The sequence below is a fragment of the Pseudophryne corroboree genome, chromosome 5 (genome assembly GCF_028390025.1).
Source record: "Pseudophryne corroboree isolate aPseCor3 chromosome 5, aPseCor3.hap2, whole genome shotgun sequence".
Lineage (NCBI taxonomy): Eukaryota > Metazoa > Chordata > Amphibia > Anura > Myobatrachidae > Pseudophryne > Pseudophryne corroboree.
The window spans coordinates 89,579,427-89,599,058 of record NC_086448.1 but is presented as its reverse complement, the minus strand read 5'-3'; the positions used below and the strand labels follow the sequence as shown (position 1 = coordinate 89,599,058).

Below are 19,632 nucleotides of genomic sequence, written 5' to 3'. Positions count from 1 at the left end.
TGTCCCATCCCTCCATTCCTCACAGGTGGAGCCGTTTGTAGAAGCGGGTGGCATGTCTGAGGTGGGCCAGGCCATCCATAATTATTACATAGATCAGGGGGCCAGCTGTGCGGCCCCGAAAACATATCAGCATGCACTAACCCAGAGAAGACATTTATGAAAACTAGTAAATGCTATTTTTTTTTTTACTTTGCAGGTGTAAAGTAAAATAAAACATAGGGACAGATTTACTAAAAACAGGCAAGTGTTGGTGTTACCGATAGCAACCTAACAGATTTTAGCATTTCTCTATTGCATGTTATACAATCAGATTCTAGCATTGTATTAAATTCAATAGAGAAATGATAGAATCTGATTAATTGGTTGCTATGGGCAAAACCACTTTATTTATTTTATTTATTATCAGTTTCTTATATAGCGCAGCATATTCCGTTGCGCTTTACAATTAGAACAGTAATAGAACAAAACTGGGTAAGAAAAGACGTAGAGGTATGAAGGCCCTGCTTGCAAGCTTACAATCTATAGGGAAATAGGCATTGATACACAAGGATAGATGCTACCTATTGCATAATGGTCCACCCAGTGCTTAAAGTGGTCCTAGAGAGGTGGTGGAACTCACCCCCCTCCCCACGGTGCCCATGTAATAAAGGTATTGCGCGCGCCTACGGCGCGCGCAGCAAAAAGGGGTGTGTCCTCAAAAAGTAAGGGGCGTGGTCACACAAAAGTAATAATGCCCACAGTAGTAGTACCCAAGTGGAAATTTTGAAGTGGGGGTATGGAAAAGTGAAGGGTGCAATTATGTGCGCGCTGAAGGCGCGCGCACTCCTGACAAGGGGGCGTGGCCACGCAAAAGGGGGCGTGCCCTTCAGTGTAGTTTACCACACCATATACCCCTTATACACATTATGCACCACAATAGTAGGACCCCTTTCACATTATACCTCACAGTATGAGCCGAAGTTCACATTTATACCACACAGTATGAGCCACATTCACATTACACCACACAGTATGAGCCACATTCACATTACACCACACAGTATGAGCCAAATTCACATTACACCACACGGTATGAGCCAAATTCACATTTCACCACACAGTATGAGCCGAAATTCACATTATAGCACACGGTATGAGCCGAAATTCACATTACACCACACAGTATGAGCCGAAATTCACATTATAGCACACGGTATGAGCCGAAATTCACATTATAGCACACGGTATGAGCCGAAATTCACATTATAGAGTGACAGAGTGACAGGGAGAGTGACAGCAGGGACATGGAAAGTGACAGCAGGGACATGGAAAGTGACAGCAAGGGAATACAGTAGGGACTAGGGAGAGAGAAAGGCAGCAGGTTAGATTACCTGTTTAGCAGCAGCGGTGGTCTGCGGTGCTGTGGATGAGTAGGCTGTGGTAGGCGTGACGTGGAGGAGGCTGTGGGCCTCGGAGATAGTGCGGAGGAGGAGGCTGTGGGTGCGCAGAGGTCCGAGGGCGGGGCGGCAGAAGAGGCTGAGGGCGGCTGCAGTGGATCTGGAACCAGGCTGGCTTTATTATCCCTCCTGCCGCATCGAGCTCCTGTGACCACGGCGCTAATATTTCAAAACTGCTGCGGACCGGCAGCCAATCAGCGACAGATTTGAACTAGTAGCGCCGCGGTCACAGGAGCTCGATGCAGCGGCAGGGATAATAAAGCCGGCCTGGTCCCAGATCCGCTGCAGCTGGGAGTCTGGAACCTGGGCTTCCAGTGCGGCGGCGATGGTAGGGGTGGAGCGACGGAGGGCGGACCGGGAACGCAGCTTCTTTGTCGGCCCATACAGTAATGCCCCCAGCAGTAGCACCCCTTATACAATGCCCACAGTAGTAGTGCCCCTTATGCAATGCCCCCAACAGTAGTGCCCCTTATGAAGTGCCCCCTTTACAATGCCCTCATTAGCTGTGCACCCCATCAGTAATGCCCTTAATGGTTATGCCCCTGTGTAGTATTGCCCCTAGTCGTTTAGCCCCAGTAGTCATGCCCATACTGGTAATGCCCCTGCAGTTATGACCCCAGCAATTTACTCCCCCCCCCCCCTTTAGTTTAGCCTCTGAGTGGTAATGCCCCCAGTAGTTTTGCCCTCATGTAGTTTGCCCCATGTAGTTTATCCCCCAGTGGTAATGCCCCCTGCAGTTGTGCCCCCAGTTGTTTAGCCCCTGTAGTTTAGCCCCCATGTAGTTTGCCAAAGTTAGTAATGTCCCCAGTAATTTGCCCCCTTGTAGTTATACCCCCAGTAGTTTAGCTCCTGTAATTATGCCCCCTTGTAGTTTAGCCCCCAGTAGTAATGCTGCCAGTAGTTTGCCCCTTTGTAGCTTGCCCCCTTGTAGTAATGCTCCCAGTAGTTTGCCCCTTGTAGTTTGCCCCAGCAGTAAAGCCCCCCAGTAGTTTGCCCCAGCAGTAAAGCCCCCCAGTAGTTTGCCCCTCTGTAGTTTGCCCCAGTAGTAAAGCCCCCCAGTAGTTTGCCCCTCTGTAGTTTGCCCCAGTAGTAAAGCCCCCCAGTAGTTTTGCCCCTCTGTAGTTTGCCCCAGTAGTAAAGCCCCCCAGTAGTAAAAGCCCCCCAGTAACTAGCCCCCAGTAGAAACACCGCTAGTGGTACACATATAGGAGGGAGGGGCGGGGGAGCACCATACTTACCAAGCCCCGCTCCCGCCGCAGTCCTCTCTCGCCGCCCGCTCCTCGGCACTATGGGAGAGACGTCATGACGTCTCTCCCATAGCGCGCACTGACAGAGCCGGAAGCCGGAGCTCAGTACTGAGCTCCGGCTGCCGCTGCGGAGAGGGAGACGGGCGCCCGCTGATAACGCGATCTCAGCGGGCGCCCGGCATCTCCCTGCAGCGCCGCCCGGGACATCGGGTTAGGTGAGCCGGGGGAGGCGGAACTGCGTTCCGTCTCCTGGTGGAACTGACGGAACGCAGTTCCGCCCCGATCCGGCTCACTTTAACCCCTGGGTCCACCAGATTGCTAGGTTCTTAATGGGTTGTATGATATGATCACCCAGCAATGTTGGCCAAGGGTCATTTTTAGAAAGTTTATTAAGTCTACCCTGCAGTTTATCATAGCAACCAGATGCTTGTTTTAATTACTGAGGACTAGATGCGTCATTATTATTATTATCTTTTATTTATATGGCGCCACAAGCGTTCCGCAGCGCTCAATTACAGAGTACATAAGCAAATAATCAAAGCAGGAAAACAGTGACTTAAGGGCCCCATACACTACAACGATATGTCCTGAGGCTGAAGTCAGAGGCGATTTCCCTTGAACTCTCCCGGGAGCTTCCCGGGAGTGGTTCCAAACGATTTGGTAAATTTTGCATGCGATATATCGTATGCGATCCCAGCCATGCCTGCGGGAACCGACATATCACGAGTGCAGCACTAACAATCTAGGGGAGCCGATCCGACTCTCACGGGAACGCGCATCAGATCGGATCGGAAATATATATCGTCCCGAATGTCCGAAATTGGATGAAATCGGGCATTAACGTTCTAGTGTATGGGGCCCTTTACAGTTGAAGACAATAAAGGACTAGTACAGGGTGACTAAAAATAGCTACATCAGCAGATGACACTGAGATAAGTTTCAAGGTGGCCGAAAACCAGTGGGGCAGTTGAGGATTATTAAAGTAAGAAAAGGATAAGCACATGAGGGAAGAGGGCCCTACTCGTGAGAGCTTACATTCTAAAGGGGAGGGGCGGACAGACAGGGGAGACACAGATGGGGTAGATCGAGCGTGGAACAGAGGGTTAGGATGAGATTTGTCTGGGTTTGGTAAAGAAGTGGGTCTTAAAAACCAGTTGGAAGTCCTGTAGAGAGTCTGGCGGGGAGAGGTAGAGAATTCCAGAGTAAGGGAACAGCACGTGAAAAATCTTGGAGATAGGAGTGGGAGGAAGTAATCAGAAGACAGGAGAGTCGGCGTGCATTAGCAGAGCGAAGAGGACGGGTGGGAGTGTAATGGGAGATAAGATCAGAGATGTAAATGGGAGATGAGTGGGTGAGGGCTTTGTAAGTGAGTGTGAGAAGTTTGAATTGGATACTGAAAGGGAAGGGAAGCCAGTGTAGGGCTTGTAGGAGAGGGGATGTGGACGTTGTGCATTTGGTGAGGAAGATGAGCCGGGCAGCAGCATTGAGGATAGAGTGGAGTGAGGTAATTGTCATGGATGCCAGTTAGGAGGAGATTGCTGTAGTCCAATCTGGAAGGGATCAGTGAGTGGATAATGCTCTTGATGGCATCATGGGTGAGAACGGGTCTAATCCTGGAAATATTTTTGAGATGAAAATGACAAATTTGTGAGAGGTGAATGTTTGGTTTGAAGGAGAGGGAGGAGTCAAGGATTACGCAAAGACAGCGTACTTGGGGGCTAGATGAAATAGTTGTGCCATCAATGGATAATGAGATTGTGTGAGGTGAGATTGTGCGGGAGGGAGGGAAGATGATCAGCTCAGTCTTGGATAGTGATAAAATGGAGAGAAAAAGTACTAGCCAATCAGCTCCTGTCATTTTCCAAACACAGCCTGTAACATGACAGTTAGGAGCTGATTGGCTGACACTCTTTTTCTCTCTCCATTGTATTACTCTCCAAGCAATGATGCATCTAGCCCGTAAACTGCTCTAATAACGTACATGTAGCATCTGGTTGGTCGCTATGTCCAACACCATCTTTTTCTTTGTACCATTTTCATAAATCGTGTCCTGAGGGACAGGCTTGGCGTATAGCGACATCTCGCTGCTGCGGAACCCTTGTGGCGTCATATTAATAACCCATAATACTGAGCTCGGACATTTGTAGCCCATGCTTGTGAGAGTATATTTTGGCGCACATTAAACCCATTTACATTTTCACTATAGGAGAAAAACCACAAGGATATAATTTTTATTATTGATAGTAAATATGATGAACCCCTGTGCCGCAGGCTGTACATAGTTTCCTAAGCATCTCTGTCAGGTACTGTATATCATCTCCCCTGGAGACACTAGTGACAGGACTAATGGCGGGGATATAACACATCCTAGCTGTGTATAACAGCACATTAGCATTTATACAGTAGGTATAGTCCTCCCTGTGTGCGGGCAGCAGTGGCTGGTGTCACGTGTATATACTGTATGATAATACTCAGACCGACGGACATTATATAGCAGCACGCCAGGTTGCTATGGCGACGGACCCGCCCCCTCCCGTTTACTTCCGCTTCCGGTTCTATCAGCACCTGAGTCAGTGTGTAGCTGGGATCTCGTCGCCGGGTGAGTGCGGGACGATGATACTGCAGGCAGGTTTGGGTGGGCGCCGAACCTGGGCGGAGGGTGTGCTGAGCTTCGGGGTTGTACATTGGTGTATGCGGTACCCTCGGTGTGATAGTGGCCGGGACCCATACCCTCCTGCTGTCTGCTGTGATACAGTAGTCTTCTGTCAGGTGTCAGTGCGCAGCCTGCCCGGCAAATGAGCTACACATATCTCCTAATGCTCAGTCAGTGGGCGCCACCTACCTCTAGGCTCGAATTATGGAGCAACTAATGTGTAACCTATTGGCCCTACCTGACAATGATGTATGAACAATGGGTGTCATCTGTGCCTGGCCAAGGCGCTCCACCTGCCCCTGGTGCCTGGCCAAGGCGCGCCCCCGGTGCCTCCCCAAAGCGCTCCCCCTGCCCCCGGTACCTCCCCAAAGCGCTCCCCCTGCCCGCGGTGCCTGGCCAAGGCGCGCCCCCGTTGCTTGGCCAAGGCGCGCCCCCGGTGCCTCCCCAAAGCGCTCCCCCTGCCCCCGGTGCCTCCCCAAAGCGCTCCCCCTGCCCGCGGTGCCTGGCCAAGGCGCGCCCCCGGTGCCTGGCCAAGGCGCGCCCCCGGTGCCTCGCCAAACCGCTCCCCCTGCCCCCGGTGCCTCTCCAAAGCGCGCCCCCGGTGCCTGTCCCCCCCCCCCCCCCCCTGGTGCCTGGCCAAGGCGCGCCCCCTGGTGCCTGGCCAAGGCGCGCCCCCTGGTGCCTGGCCAAGGCGCGCCCCCTGCCCCCGGTGCCTCCCCAAGGCGCTCCCCCGGTGCCTCCCCGAGGCGCTCCCCCGGTGCCTGGCCAAGGCGCTCCCCCCGGTGCCTGGCCAAGGCGCTCCCCCTGCCCCCGGTGCCTGGCTCCCCCTGCCCGCGGTGCCTGGCCAAGGCGCTCCCCCTGCCTGCGGTGCCTGGCCAAGGCGCTCCCCCTGCCTGCGGTGCCTGGCCAAGGCGCTCCCCCTGCCTGCGGTGCCTGGCCAAGGCGCTCCCCCTGCCCGCGGTGCCTGGCCAAGGCGCTCCCCCTGCCCACTGTGCCTGGCCAAGTTTCCTGCTGTTTTTTATTTATAAAGAATCTCCTGCATGTACTATACCAGGATGTTGTGTACACTAATACCACTTTCACACACTGACAAATATTTCCCGGGTTATTGCACATGAACGCGCATCCAGTGGGAATTTGCTTAGTGTGAAAGGGACCTGAAAGAATATCCTGGGTCGAGCGTCCCGGCATTTCATCCCAGGTCTCAACCTGGATTGTATCTGAAATCGACCCGGGATGCGGTGCAATGTGAACGGGTAAGCCGGGTCTGAAATCGACCCGGGATGCGGTGCAATGTGAACGGGTAAGCCGGGTCAAGGCGACTCGGCACCCGTTCTCTGCATAGGAGGAGGCGGTGCTTGGAGATGATTATCTCCAAGCACCGCCTCCGGTAGCGTCAGTGGTGACATCACCAACCCGGCAATATGCCGGGTCGGGCCACAAGTCTGAAGGGGTCTCAAGCCGGGTCGCACCAGGGAAGCACCCGTGTACACATTCCCGGGTGCGATCCGGCTCTTGTCAGTCTGAAAGGGGCATATCCAGAGTCTACTAGAGAATGCCTATCAAGTGCACTGTAACACTAGCCATATCAGTGTAAATGTGGCCAGCAGGGTTCTGGCTGGTCTGCAGGACTGCTGCACATGCAGACCGGCAAGCAATCGGAAGTGATTACAAAGTGCTTAGTGTAAACTGGCCCCTACGCTACTGCCATGACATAGTGAACGCAGCATGTATGCTTATAAAAATAAGGGTCTGTAGCATACTGCAAAGAAAACATGATTCACTCCACTGTACTCTTTACTTCTAAGGGGCTGTTTCTGCGTTGAGGGCAAAACGAACAGATAACTTTGCACTTTGGTAAAATCATGCTGTATTGCAGCTGGGGCAGACATAACATGTACAGAGAGATTTAGATTTGAGAGGGGTATGTCCAAACCAAAGTGTAAATTGCAGTGTAAAGATAAAGCTGCCCAGCATCTGAGGGCTACATTCAAAAGCAGCCAGTATCTACCGTGCATGCAAAAAATAAATGTTATTTATACTCTGCATTGGAATATGGTTTGTTCCAGGTTCAAAGTTAATTGCTTGCCTTTCTTTGTTTTACTTTGCTCCGATATGTTCAGTGGATCTCATACATGGAAAAAGCCGTGTTCCCGGTGCACTGTTGCACTTGGCTGATGTGCATATTGTGTGTGTGTGCTGAAAATCCGACATTATCCACTCATGATCCTAGAAATGAAGTGTATTTATGTGTCCGTAGCTGTGCACTGCTGCTTGGTGTTTAGACTTTGGTCCCTAGATATTGAGATAGAATCAGGGTTAATTGAAAGATGACTAGGCCGCTTATTAGAGGTTGGCGCTTTCTGGTAAGAGTGACTGTGTAAGCAATACCATTGGAAGTAGTTTAATGAGGGCTATTCAGGTTGAAACGACAGGTACAACAGGAAAAGCTAAGTCTGTAATCAAGTAGATTGAAGTAAGGGGGTTGCCTGAGTGATGACATCGGGAGGGTGTAGAGGCATGAAATAGAGTGCTTGGTTGTGATGGGGATATGTGCCAGTCATACCCCTTTTATACTGCCACTAAAAACCTGGGTTATTGCTGTGATAACCCGGGAGTGGCTCGATGCAAACAGGTTAAACTTGGTTTAGTTACCCCGTAATTCATCCCGGCTAGCTTGCAGGGTTGGTCCCGGTGCAGTGTAAACAGGTTAGCCGGGTCGATGGGACCCGTTCACTGCATAGAGAAGAGGCGCCGCTTGGAGATCATTTCATCTCCAACTGCCACCTCCGCATATGTTAGCGGTGACATCACCAACCCGGCAGTATGCCTGGTCGAGCCGCTGTCTGAAAGGGGTCTCTTGACGGGTCGCACCTGGGAATCACCAGTGTTCGGCTCCTGGGTGCGACTCATCATTTTAGTATAAAAGCGATATAAGTGGGAAAGTGATGTGCATTGGTCCTATGTAAATACTTAAAATATGGTTGAAGACACATACCATATTAAGTGATAATATGGTACGTAATTTACATGATTGGTATATTATTACACAAGTTTTTATAATGGTACGTATGGATTGAGATTGCTGTGGTTAGGTTGTAGGGTGGACTAAACTGCAGTAAGAAATTGTGTTGAAAAGGTACAGTATGTAAAGTTGATAGGATTGTAAAGTGTGATATATGTAGGAGTTGTGTTACAGAAGAGCTGGGTTGGACAGTTAGAAATGTGGGATAGGATGAAGTTTGGATATAGTATTTGTAGAAAATTCCATTGACCTATAATTAGTAGTAGGTGAGATGATTCATAGACAGTGACCGTGAAGATAATAAAATTTCTCTGACGTCCTAGTGGATGCTGGGACTCCGTCAGGACCATGGGGAATAGCGGCTCCGCAGGAGACAGGGCACAAAATTTAAAAGTTTGACCACTAGGTGGTGTGTACTGGCTCTTCCCCCTATGACCCTCCTCCAAGCCTCAGTTAAGTTTTTGTGCCCGTCCGAGCAGGGTGCAATCTAGGTGGCTCTCCTAAAGAGCTGCTTAGAAAAAGTTTGTTAGGTTTTTTATTTTCAGTGAGTCCTGCTGGCAACAGGCTCACTGCAACGAGGGACTTAGGGGAGAAGAAGTGAACTCACCTGCGTGCAGGATGGATTTGCTTCTTAGGCTACTGGACACTAGCTCCAGAGGGACGATCACAGGTACAGCCTGGATGGGTCACCGGAGCCGCGCCGCCGACCCCCTTGCAGATGCCGAATAGAGAAGAGGTCCAGAAACCGGCGGCAGAAGACGTCTCAGTCTTCATGAGGTAGCGCACAGCACTGCAGCTGTGCGCCATTGCTCTCCGCACACTTCACACCAGCGGTCACTGAGGGTGCAGGGCGCTGGGGGGGGCGCCCTGGGCAGCAATGTAATATACCTATTCTGGCTAAAATATATCACATATAGCCCCTGGGGCTATATGGATGTATTTAACCCCTGCCAGGTTCCAAAAAAAAAAAAAAACGGGAGAAGAAGCCCGCCGAAAAGGGGGCGGGGGCCTATTCTCCTCAGCACACAGCGCCATTTTCCTGCCCAGCTCCGCTGCGAGGAAGGCTCCCAGGACTCTCCCCTGCACTGCACTACAGAAACAGGGTAAAAACAGAGAGGGGGGGCACTTATTGGCGATATTTATAATATTTGAGCTGCTATAAAGGGAACACACTTATTAAGGTTGTCCCTATATATATATTTATAGCGCTTGGGTGTGTGCTGGCAAACTCTCCCTCTGTCTACCCCAAAGGGCTAGTGGGGTCCTGTCTTCTATCAGAGCATTCCCTGTGTGTCTGCTGTGTGTCGGTACGTGTGTGTCGACATGTATGAGGACGATGTTGGCGTGGAGGCGGAGCAATTGCCTGTAATGGTGATGTCACCCCTTAGGGAGTCGACACCAGAATGGATGGCTTTGTTTATGGAATTACGGGATAGTGTCAGCACGCTACAAAAGTCGGTTGACGACATGAGACAGCCGGCAAACCAGTTAGTACCTGTCCAGGCGTCTCAGACACCGTCAGGGGCTGTAAAACGCCCTTTACCTCAGTCGGTCGACACAGACCCAGACACTGACACTGAATCCAGTGTCGACGGTGAAGAAACAAACGTATTTTCCAGTAGGGCCACACGTTATATGATCACGGCAATGAAGGAGGCTTTGCATATCTCTGATACTGCAAGTACCACAAAAAGGGGTATTATGTGGGGTGTGAAAAAACTACCGATAGTTTTTCCTGAATCAGAGGAACTGAATGAAGTGTGTGATGAAGCGTGGGTTACCCCAGATAGAAAACTGCTAATTTCAAAGAAGTTATTGGCATTATACCCTTTCCCGCCAGAGGTTAGGGCGCGCTGGGAAACACCTCCTAGGGTGGATAAGGCGCTCACACGCTTATCAAAGCAAGTGGCGTTACCGTCTCCTGATACGGCCGCCCTCAAGGATCCAGCTGATAGGAGGCTGGAGAATACATTAAAAAGTATATACACACATACGGGTGTTATACTGAGACCAGCAATCGCCTCAGCCTGGATGTGCAGTGCTGGCGTGGCTTGGTCGGAGTCACTGTCTGAAAATATTGATACCCTGGATAGGGACAGTATTTTACTGACTATAGAGCAGTTAAAGGATGCATTTCTTTATATGCGAGATGCACAGAGAGATATTTGCACTCTGGCATCAAGAGTAAGTGCGATGTCCATATCTGCCAGAAGAAGTTTATGGACGCGCCAGTGGTCAGGTGATGCGGATTCCAAACGACATATGGAAGTATTGCCGTATAAGGGGGAGGAATTATTTGGGGTCGGTCTATCAGATCTGGTGGCCACGGCAACGGCCGGAAAATCCACCTTTTTACCCCAGGTCACCTCCCAGCAGAAAAAGCCGCAGGCTTTTCAGCCGCAGTCCTTTCGTTCCTATAAGAACAAACGCCGGCTTCTACAAAGGCATCAGCATGACGCTGGGACCTTACAAGCAGACTCAGGGGCGGTGGGGGGTCGCCTCAAACATTTCAGCGCACAGTGGGCTCACTCGCAGGTGGACCCCTGGATCCTGCAGGTAGTATCTCAGGGTTACAGGTTGGAATTCGAGAAGTCCCCTCCTCGCCGTTTCCTAAAGTCTGCTTTGCCAACGTCTCCCTCCGACAGGGCGACGGTATTGGAGGCCATTCACAAGCTGTATTCTCAGCAGGTGATAGTCAAGGTACCCCTCCTACACCAAGGGTACCTCAGGTTAGTGGTCCAAAACTGTCATTATCAGTTTCAGACGCTGCCGTTTGGATTGTCCACGGCACCCCGGGTCTTTACCAAGGTAATGGCCGAAATGATGATCCTTCTTCGAAGAGAAGGCGTCTTAATTATCCCTTACTTGGACGATCTCCTGATAAGGGCAAGATCCAGAGAACAGCTGGAGGCCGGAGTAGCACTAACCCAAGTAGTGCTCCAACAACACGGGTGGATTCTGAATTTTCCAAAATCCCAACTGATCCCGACGACACGTCTGTTGTTCCTAGGGATGATTCTGGACACTGTTCAGAAAAAGGTATTTCTTCCGGAGGAGAAAGCCAGGGAGTTATCCGATCTAGTCAGGAACCTCCTAAAACCAGGAAAAGTATCTGTGCATCAATGCACAAGAGTCCTGGGAAAAATGGTAGCTTCTTACGAAGCGATTCCATTCGGCAGATTCCATGCACGAACTTTTCAGTGGGATCTGCTGGACAAATGGTCCGGATCGCATCTGCAGATGCATCAGCGGATAAAATTGTCCACAAGGACAAGAGTGTCTCTGCTATGGTGGTTGCAGAGTGCTCATCTGTTAGAGGGCCGCAGATTCGGCATACAGAACTGGGTCCTAGTGACCACGGATGCCAGCCTGAGAGGCTGGGGAGCGGTCACACAGGGAAGAAACTTCCAGGGCGTGTGGTCAAGCCTGGAGACGTCTCTTCACATAAATATACTGGAGCTAAGAGCAATCTACAATGCTCTAAGCCTGGCAAAACCTCTGCTTCAGGGTCAGCCGGTGTTGATTCAGTCGGACAACATCACGGCAGTCGCCCACGTAAACAGACAGGGCGGCACAAGAAGCAGGAGGGCAATGGCAGAAGCTGCAAGGATTCTCCGCTGGGCAGAAAATCATGTGTTAGCACTGTCAGCTGTGTTCATCCCGGGAGTGGACAACTGGGAAGCAGACTTCCTCAGCAGACACGATCTGCACCCGGGAGAGTGGGGACTTCATCCAGAAGTCTTCCACATGATTGTGGTCCATTGGGAAAGACCAGTGGTGGACATGATGGCGTCCCGCCTCAACAAAAAACTGGACAGGTATTGCGCCAGGTCAAGAGACCCTCAGGCAATAGCTGTAGACGCTCTGGTAACACCATGGGTGTACCAGTCGGTGTCTGTGTTTCCTCCTCTGCCTCTCATACCAAAAGTACTGAGAATTATACGGCAAAGGGGAGTAAGAACGATACTCGTGGCTCCGGATTGGCCAAGAAGAACTTGGTACCCGGAACTTCAGGAGATGCTCACGGAAGATCCGTGGCCTCTACCTCTAAGACGGGACCTGCTTCAGCAGGGACCGTGTCTATTCCAAGACTTACCGCGGCTGCGTTTGACGGCATGGCGGTTGAACGCCGAATCCTAAGGGAAAAAGGCATTCCGGAAGAGGTCATCCCTACCCTGGTAAAAGCCAGGAAGGAGGTGACTGCACAACATTATCACCGCATTTGGAGAAAATATGTTGCGTGGTGTGAGGCCAGGAAGGCCCCGACGGAGGAATTTCAACTGGGTCGATTCCTACATTTCCTGCAAACAGGATTGTCTATGGGCCTCAAATTAGGGTCCATTAAGGTTCAAATTTCGGCCCTGTCGATTTTTCTTCCAGAAAGAATTGGCTTCAGTTCCTGAAGTCCAGACTTTTGTAAAAGGAGTACTACATATACAGCCCCCGGTTGTGCCCCCAGTGGCACCGTGGGATCTTAATGTAGTTTTGGATTTTCTCAAATCCCATTGGTTTGAGCCACTCAAATCGGTGGATTTGAAATATCTTACATGGAAAGTAACCATGCTACTGGCCCTGGCTTCAGCCAGGAGAGTGTCAGAATTGGCGGCTTTATCGTATAAAAGCCCATATCTGATTTTCCATTCGGACAGGGCAGAACTGCGGACGCGTCCTCACTTTCTGCCTAAGGTGGTTTCAGCGTTTCACCTGAACCAGCCTATTGTGGTGCCTGCGGCTACTAGCGATTTGGAGGATTCCAAGTTGCTGGACGTTGTCAGAGCATTGAAAATATATATTTCAAGGACGGCTGGAGTCAGAAAATCTGACTCGCTGTTTATACTGTATGCACCCAACAAGCTGGGTGCTCCTGCTTCTAAGCAGACGATTGCTCGTTGGATTTGTAGCACAATTCAACTTGCACATTCTGTGGCAGGCCTGCCACAGCCTAAATCTGTCCAGGCCCATTCCACAAGGAAGGTGGGCTCATCTTGGGCGGCTGCCCGAGGGGTCTCGGCATTACAACTCTGCCGAGCAGCTACGTGGTCAGGGGAGAACACGTTTGTAAAATTCTACAAATTTGATACCCTGGCTAAGGAGGACCTGGAGTTCTCTCATTCGGTGCTGCAGAGTCATCCGCACTCTCCCGCCCCTTTGGGAGCTTTGGTATAATCCCCATGGTCCTGACGGAGTCCCAGCATCCACTAGGACGTCGGAGAAAATAAGATTTTACTTACCGATAAATCTATTTCTCGTAGTCCGTAGTGGATGCTGGGCGCCCATCCCAAGTGCGGATTGTCTGCAATACTTGTACATAGTTATTGTTACAAAAAAATCGGGTTGTTATTGTTGTGAGCCGTCTGTTCAGAGGCTCCTACGTTTGTCATACTGTTAACTGGGTTCAGATCACAAGTTGTACGGTGTGGCTGGTATGAGTCTTACCCGGGATTCAAAATCCTTCCTTATTGTGTACGCTCATCCGGGCACAGTATCCTAACTGAGGCTTGGAGGAGGGTCATAGGGGGAGGAGCCAGTACACACCACCTAGTGGTCAAACTTTTAAATTTTGTGCCCTGTCTCCTGCGGAGCCGCTATTCCCCATGGTCCTGACGGAGTCCCAGCATCCACTACGGACTACGAGAAATAGATTTATCGGTAAGTAAAATCTTATTTTAAGCTTAATATTTGAAATCAGACTTAGTAGTAGAGATGTAGGACAAACGCGTTTCGCCACTCAGTGTATTCCTCGTGGTTTTATTATCAGAAAGCCATTCCTTGGTGTTCAAGGCTTGTCCGAAACATTATCAGTTGACTAGCTTTCCATTGGGCATTAGCCGTACAGTGTTGTTTGATTATCGCGGTAATATTTTGCAGTGCAAATATGAGTGTTTGACTTCTTGCGATGGCCCTATAGTTGCTGGAATTTCGCCTTCCTCTCTCACCTATTTTTTTTGTCCTTTCATCTTCAGGAGCTCAATTGAATTTCTGCTCTTACTTGGGCACACGTCCATTGAGTTCATGTTGAGGGGCGAGAGACGTGCACCGCATCTTAACTTGTACAGGGAAGAAAGTTCCAGGATTGATGATGTCAGACTCAAATAAGGAGCTGGTGAATTTGGTATGGGGAGAAAAAAACGGCAAAGGCCTTGTGGATTCCATCTTCAGCCGGTGGACACAAGGTAAGCAAGAGTTCATTGTACGCCTCATTCACAGGAAGTGAATACTCATTGCTTGGTTTTGTAGTAATGTACTGTTAAGCAAATAAGACTGAAAGTTTCTGGTTTTAAAATACAAAATCCTGAGGGCTATTTCACGCTGAACTGTATTGTCCATCCGGAACAAATCCGGATGTTTTTATTCCATAGAAGGGACAAATGCATTGTCGTATTCACATGACACGAACACGGCACGGCTGCTATGTTACAGCCGTATCAACTGCTGGAAAGGGCGGCTGCCGTGCCGTCTCCGGAACTTAGTGAATCACATGAGTATACGCATGCTTTCACACAATTCAGACGTGTGGCCTTGTAGTCGTGCACACTGTTTACCTGTGTCAATGATCTGAGTAAACATTGCTTGTGAAAGGAAATCGACAGAGAAAAAAAACACGTTTTTGTGTTTTGCTTTTTTGCCCCCGAGCAGGCAAAACCGTTGCAATCTGTTGTATGGAAACTACCCTAATAATACGGCATTAATGTATGTTGCAGTAACACTAGAGGCAAATTTTTCTTTGTGTTGCTGAAGGAAAATAGATGTGCGTTACTGAGAAGACGAGTGCATGCAGCAGAGCAGACTTTTATACATGCAGCGCGGTACGAAACTGGAGTTTACCGCAAGTCATCAGAACCATATACTGTACTTGAGCCTACCCTATACTAGGTGCATATAATTTTCCTCCTATCGGCTGTATATAATCTTGCATGCTGGCCTGCATGCCCCCATTTTCTGAACATTCCCTATGTGAGGCTAACCTGTAATGGCTGTCTTGCTCGTCTTTGTCACCTCGTTCTTGGGGGAGAACTCCATTCACTGTAGCGTGCTGCTTGGCAATTGCCACAAGTCCCAGTTGTGCAGCTGACTGCCAACAACCAGCACCACATGTTGTCTTGCGCACCTCTATGGTTTGGTTAACCATAATGAACATGACATTCTATTCTGGAATGGCAGATCCCACCCATTGAGATGAAATTAATCTCCCTCCCGAGAGTGCAATAGAGCAATTTAGATCCGGATCTGGGAGACCTGTTACATTATGCTGGCGTCACACACATGTTCCTGCAGTTAAGGTGCGCGCACGCGGAGCGATTTTATCTATGTGAGATTTTGACTGAGCGTTTTCCCTTGAACTGGCAGTAAGAGATTTTGAGTAACTTTTCCAGGGATTTTGGCTATGGGAGATTTTGGCTAACTGATTTAAGCAAGGAGATGCTTTTTATTTTCCAGCGACCTAGCCAAAATTGATTTGCCTGCACAGTCTATTTTTAGCAGCAATAGCGACCTGGCGGGGACGCGCATTGCTATCGTTGTCTGTGTACACACACAGCGATATGCACTAACTTTCTGAGCGATTTTGACTATATAGTCAAAACCGCTCCTCTATATCTCACTCTGTGTATGGACCTTAAGGCTCACATTGCAGTGATGCTTGTGCTGGCCATTAACGGTCAGTTATACTGCCTGTTAGGCTGACAGTAGTATTTCTGCCACTGCCTATTACGGGACATATACTGGGAGATCTCCCAGTGTATGTCACATGATATCGGTGCTCAGCCCCCAGGGAGGAGAATATTCCCCATTCCTTTCCATGTGAAGGAACAGGGGAAATGTCCATCGGATGGCCATGGTAGGACATACACTGCCCAGTCCGGCCGATGGACCAATTAGAAAATATTGCATCAGGGGGACATGCTGGATGATCTGGCATGACCGATCGATATTTTCGGATTGGTCAGCTGCATACATGCTACAAATATCTGGCTGATCCGCCCTATATCGTAGCGTGTATACCCAGCATTAGAATAACAGCAGGGGAGGTTGAAGTGTCTGTGGGGGAGATTTATAATGGGTTGCAGAGCGAGAAAGTACCAACCAATCAGCTGTTAAGTGTTAGAAGCTGATTGGTTAGTTCTGTATCTCTCTCCAAGCTTTGATATCTTTCCCTTACTGTTACTATTAAGGCTATTCGCAATCAGCGCATCACCATAGAGTGTAGGCAGCAGGAGCGCTAGGAGGGAAGCATCTTGTTCTGTTTGTTTTGCCTTAATTGTCCACCTAAATATTAAAATACAGTAGATGCCTTTTAAAGCACAAGATTCCTACAGTACTTTTGTGAACACACTAAAGCAGGCCTGGCCAACCTGTAGCTCTCCGGGATGCGGTCAAGATCCCGCCAGACGGAATCCCGGCGGTCGAAATACCGACACCGGAACCCCGTCCGGCACAATCCCGAAATATTCTCCCTCCATGGGTGTCCACGACACCCATAGAGGGAGAATAAAATAGTGTGCCGAGCGTAGCGAGGCACCATGCCTGCAGCGTGGCGAGCCCGCAAGGGGCTGCATTCCGCTCGCCACCCCTGTCAGGATTGTGCTGGTCGGGATTTCGGTGTCTGTATTTTGACTGCCGGGATCCCGTCCAGCGGGATTTGGTACTGATCCCAGCTCTCCAACTGTAGTTAAACTACACATCCCAGCATGCTGTGCCAGATAATTTTAGCATTCCCTAATAGCCAGAATATTGCAGGGCATTCTGGGACTAGTAGTTTCACAACAGCTGGAGAGCCATAGGTTGGCGAGGCCTGCCATAAAGGTTTCTGAAATAGACACTTTCTGCTGCGGGGTACACTTGGCTCCACAAGGAATGGACAATGGGGTGTAGAGTAGGATCTTGATCTGAGGCACCAACAGGCTCAAAGCTTTGACTGTTCCCAGAATGCATAGCGCCGCCTCCTATATCACCCCGCCTCCCTGCACAGGAGCTCAGTTTTGTAGTTGGCGCTGCAGTAGCAGGCACTTAACAGAGGGGCTGCTCCAGGCAGCCCTAAGAAGAGCTTTTTTTCTGAGGAAAAAAGTGAAGACTTCAAGGGCAGCAGCAGTGTTACATGTCAGTGGACATTCACGGCTGCAGCTCCGGCTCTCCCCAGCGGCGCTGTACACTCCCGAACCTTGGTTGCCGGGAACCTACAGCAGGAGGCTCCGGTTTTCTCCCTTGTCGGGCACACACGACGGGGGCTCTTCGGGATCGCGTGGCCGCGCTTCGGGAGGTGGTAAGTGGGTCCCGCTTGCGGGACCCGGTCTTTATCGCGATCCGGCGCGGTCAGTGGGAGGCGGGCTGCGCGCGCTGGCGGTGGACACTGTGGCAGTACAGGCGATCCCACTAGATCACCAGGACATGGGACAGGTCAGGTTTTCTCTATAAACCTCTTTATTAGAGCCCGCAGTACCCAGTGGTTTTGCCAGCAGGGGGATAAGGCTTGGACCTGAAGCCCCTCCCCCAGCCCCAGGGCGCCATTTTCCGCAAATGTTTCCGCCCTGGAGCAGCATATCTCTCTCTCCCTCACTCCCTGGCAGTGTCTGCGGCGCCATTATCCCTCAGCTCACTGTTCCTGGGAATGCTTGGGCAAATCCTCCTATGTAAAGCCGCCTGGTTATCAGTGCTGTGACTTTACAAGACACTTAAGTATTCTACCTGCCTTTTTTAGTCAGTGTTAGTAAGAAAGAGTGCACTTAGTCAGGGTGTCCTAGTACAATTACCCTGTGATATACATCCAGTTCTTACTGTGTACCGTTATATCTATTGTGTTATAGCTGTGTAAGCTAGTCCAGTGTAGTATTATTGTTAGTAATAACCTCTGCATTGTACAGACTGTGACTATTTGTGGGTGTATTTGATAGCTGAGTGGTGTCCATTTGGTGTCTTTCACTCAACCTGCTATCCCTATATTCTATAACCTGAGGGGGCTTGGTGCGTCAGGTTTTGTCTAATATAGGATTTTCACAAAGATATACTGTATTACATATTTTTCTCTGTGATTTAATCACCATATCTCTCCTTTATCTCTGCTGGTGCTGACTACACTGCGCAGGGGTTTGGGCTAGAGGTATTGTGCTGCTGACAAATTGTACTGTGTTACCTGATGTTACAAGTTATATCATGTCTGCTTATAAGGGTAACGGTTCTGGGGCTGAACACACTGCAGGTGTTGCTGAAGCCGCAGATACCTATGAGGAGAATGTAGCAGCTTTGGGCTCTGGTTCTGGGGACTCCTTGCCCCCCCAGTGGGACTGTAGCAACAGGGGCAAATAATGACCCGCCGTGGGCCGCTTTTTCCACGCTTCTTCATACGCTAGTTCATAAACTAACACCCCCTATGGGACCCCCAATGCCGGTGCAACCGTTTGTGGTCCCTGCAGCTAACCCGCCATGGGCGGACGATTTATCTGCTCAAATAAAAAAGTTGAACCAGTCCCTGACTACTAAAAAGTCTGACCGTCGCACGCCTACGTCCAAGGGGTCCTCTAAGCGAGCGCTTGTCTCCTCACAATCCACTGCTGTCACTGACACCTCGTCTGATGAAGACGGCATGTACACTGACCCCACAGGTTCTGACTCGGATACGGCTGATGGGGAGGGTGGTTCACATGTGGATGTTCCTGATCTTTTGGAGGCTATTACGTTAATTTTACAGATTACGGATGATCCCGAGCCATCAGTTCCTCCAAAGAAACCAGATAGGTTAAAGCGTCAGAAAGTGATTAAACAAGTTTTACCTCACTCTGACCACCTCAATGATATACGTCAGGAACCCTGGGAAAACCCGGGTACGAAGTTTGTGCCTCAAAAGAAGATGCTGGCTCGCTATCCCCTCGCGCCGGAGCTGTCTAAGAATTGGGAAACGCCTCCTCCAGTGGACTCGCATGTGGCTAGTATGGTGGTTTCCTCCGCTCTACCGGTCACCACCGTCATGTCTCTAAAAGAGCCTACGGATAAACGTGTGGAAGGTTGTCTGAAAGCGATTTACACCCTCACGGGTGCTGCACAAAGGCCCACTATTGCAGCTACTTGGGATGCAGAGGCTATTGAAGCATGGGCCTTGTAGTTAGATGCTGAAATCTCCTCTGACCATGCTAGACAATGCTTGTCTTAAATTGTTACAGCTTCTCGTTACATTAAAGAGGCGGCTTCTGATGCCGGTATCCTAGCAGCCAAGGCCTCTACTACGTCAGTCCTGGCTCGCCGGATATTGTGGCTGAGATCCTGGTCTGTGGATCTGGACTC

General features: G+C 50.1%; 1 protein-coding gene across 3 annotated transcripts in view; it reads left to right on the top strand.

Moving 5' to 3' along the window:
• Positions 1-5,194: 5,194 nt before the first annotated feature.
• MINDY3 (MINDY lysine 48 deubiquitinase 3) overlaps positions 5,195-19,632 on the top strand; it is a 265,183-nt gene continuing 250,745 nt past the window's right edge. For 2 of the 3 annotated variants that reach the window (XM_063921468.1, XM_063921466.1), the window contains exons 1-2: positions 5,195-5,282; positions 14,325-14,534. In XM_063921468.1, the coding sequence (XP_063777538.1) occupies positions 14,438-14,534 (97 nt within the window). In that variant the 5' untranslated portion in view covers positions 5,195-5,282; positions 14,325-14,437. Of the gene's footprint in view, positions 5,309-14,324; positions 14,535-19,632 lie in introns of all 3 variants that reach the window. The other variant, XM_063921467.1, reaches the window with a different exon arrangement.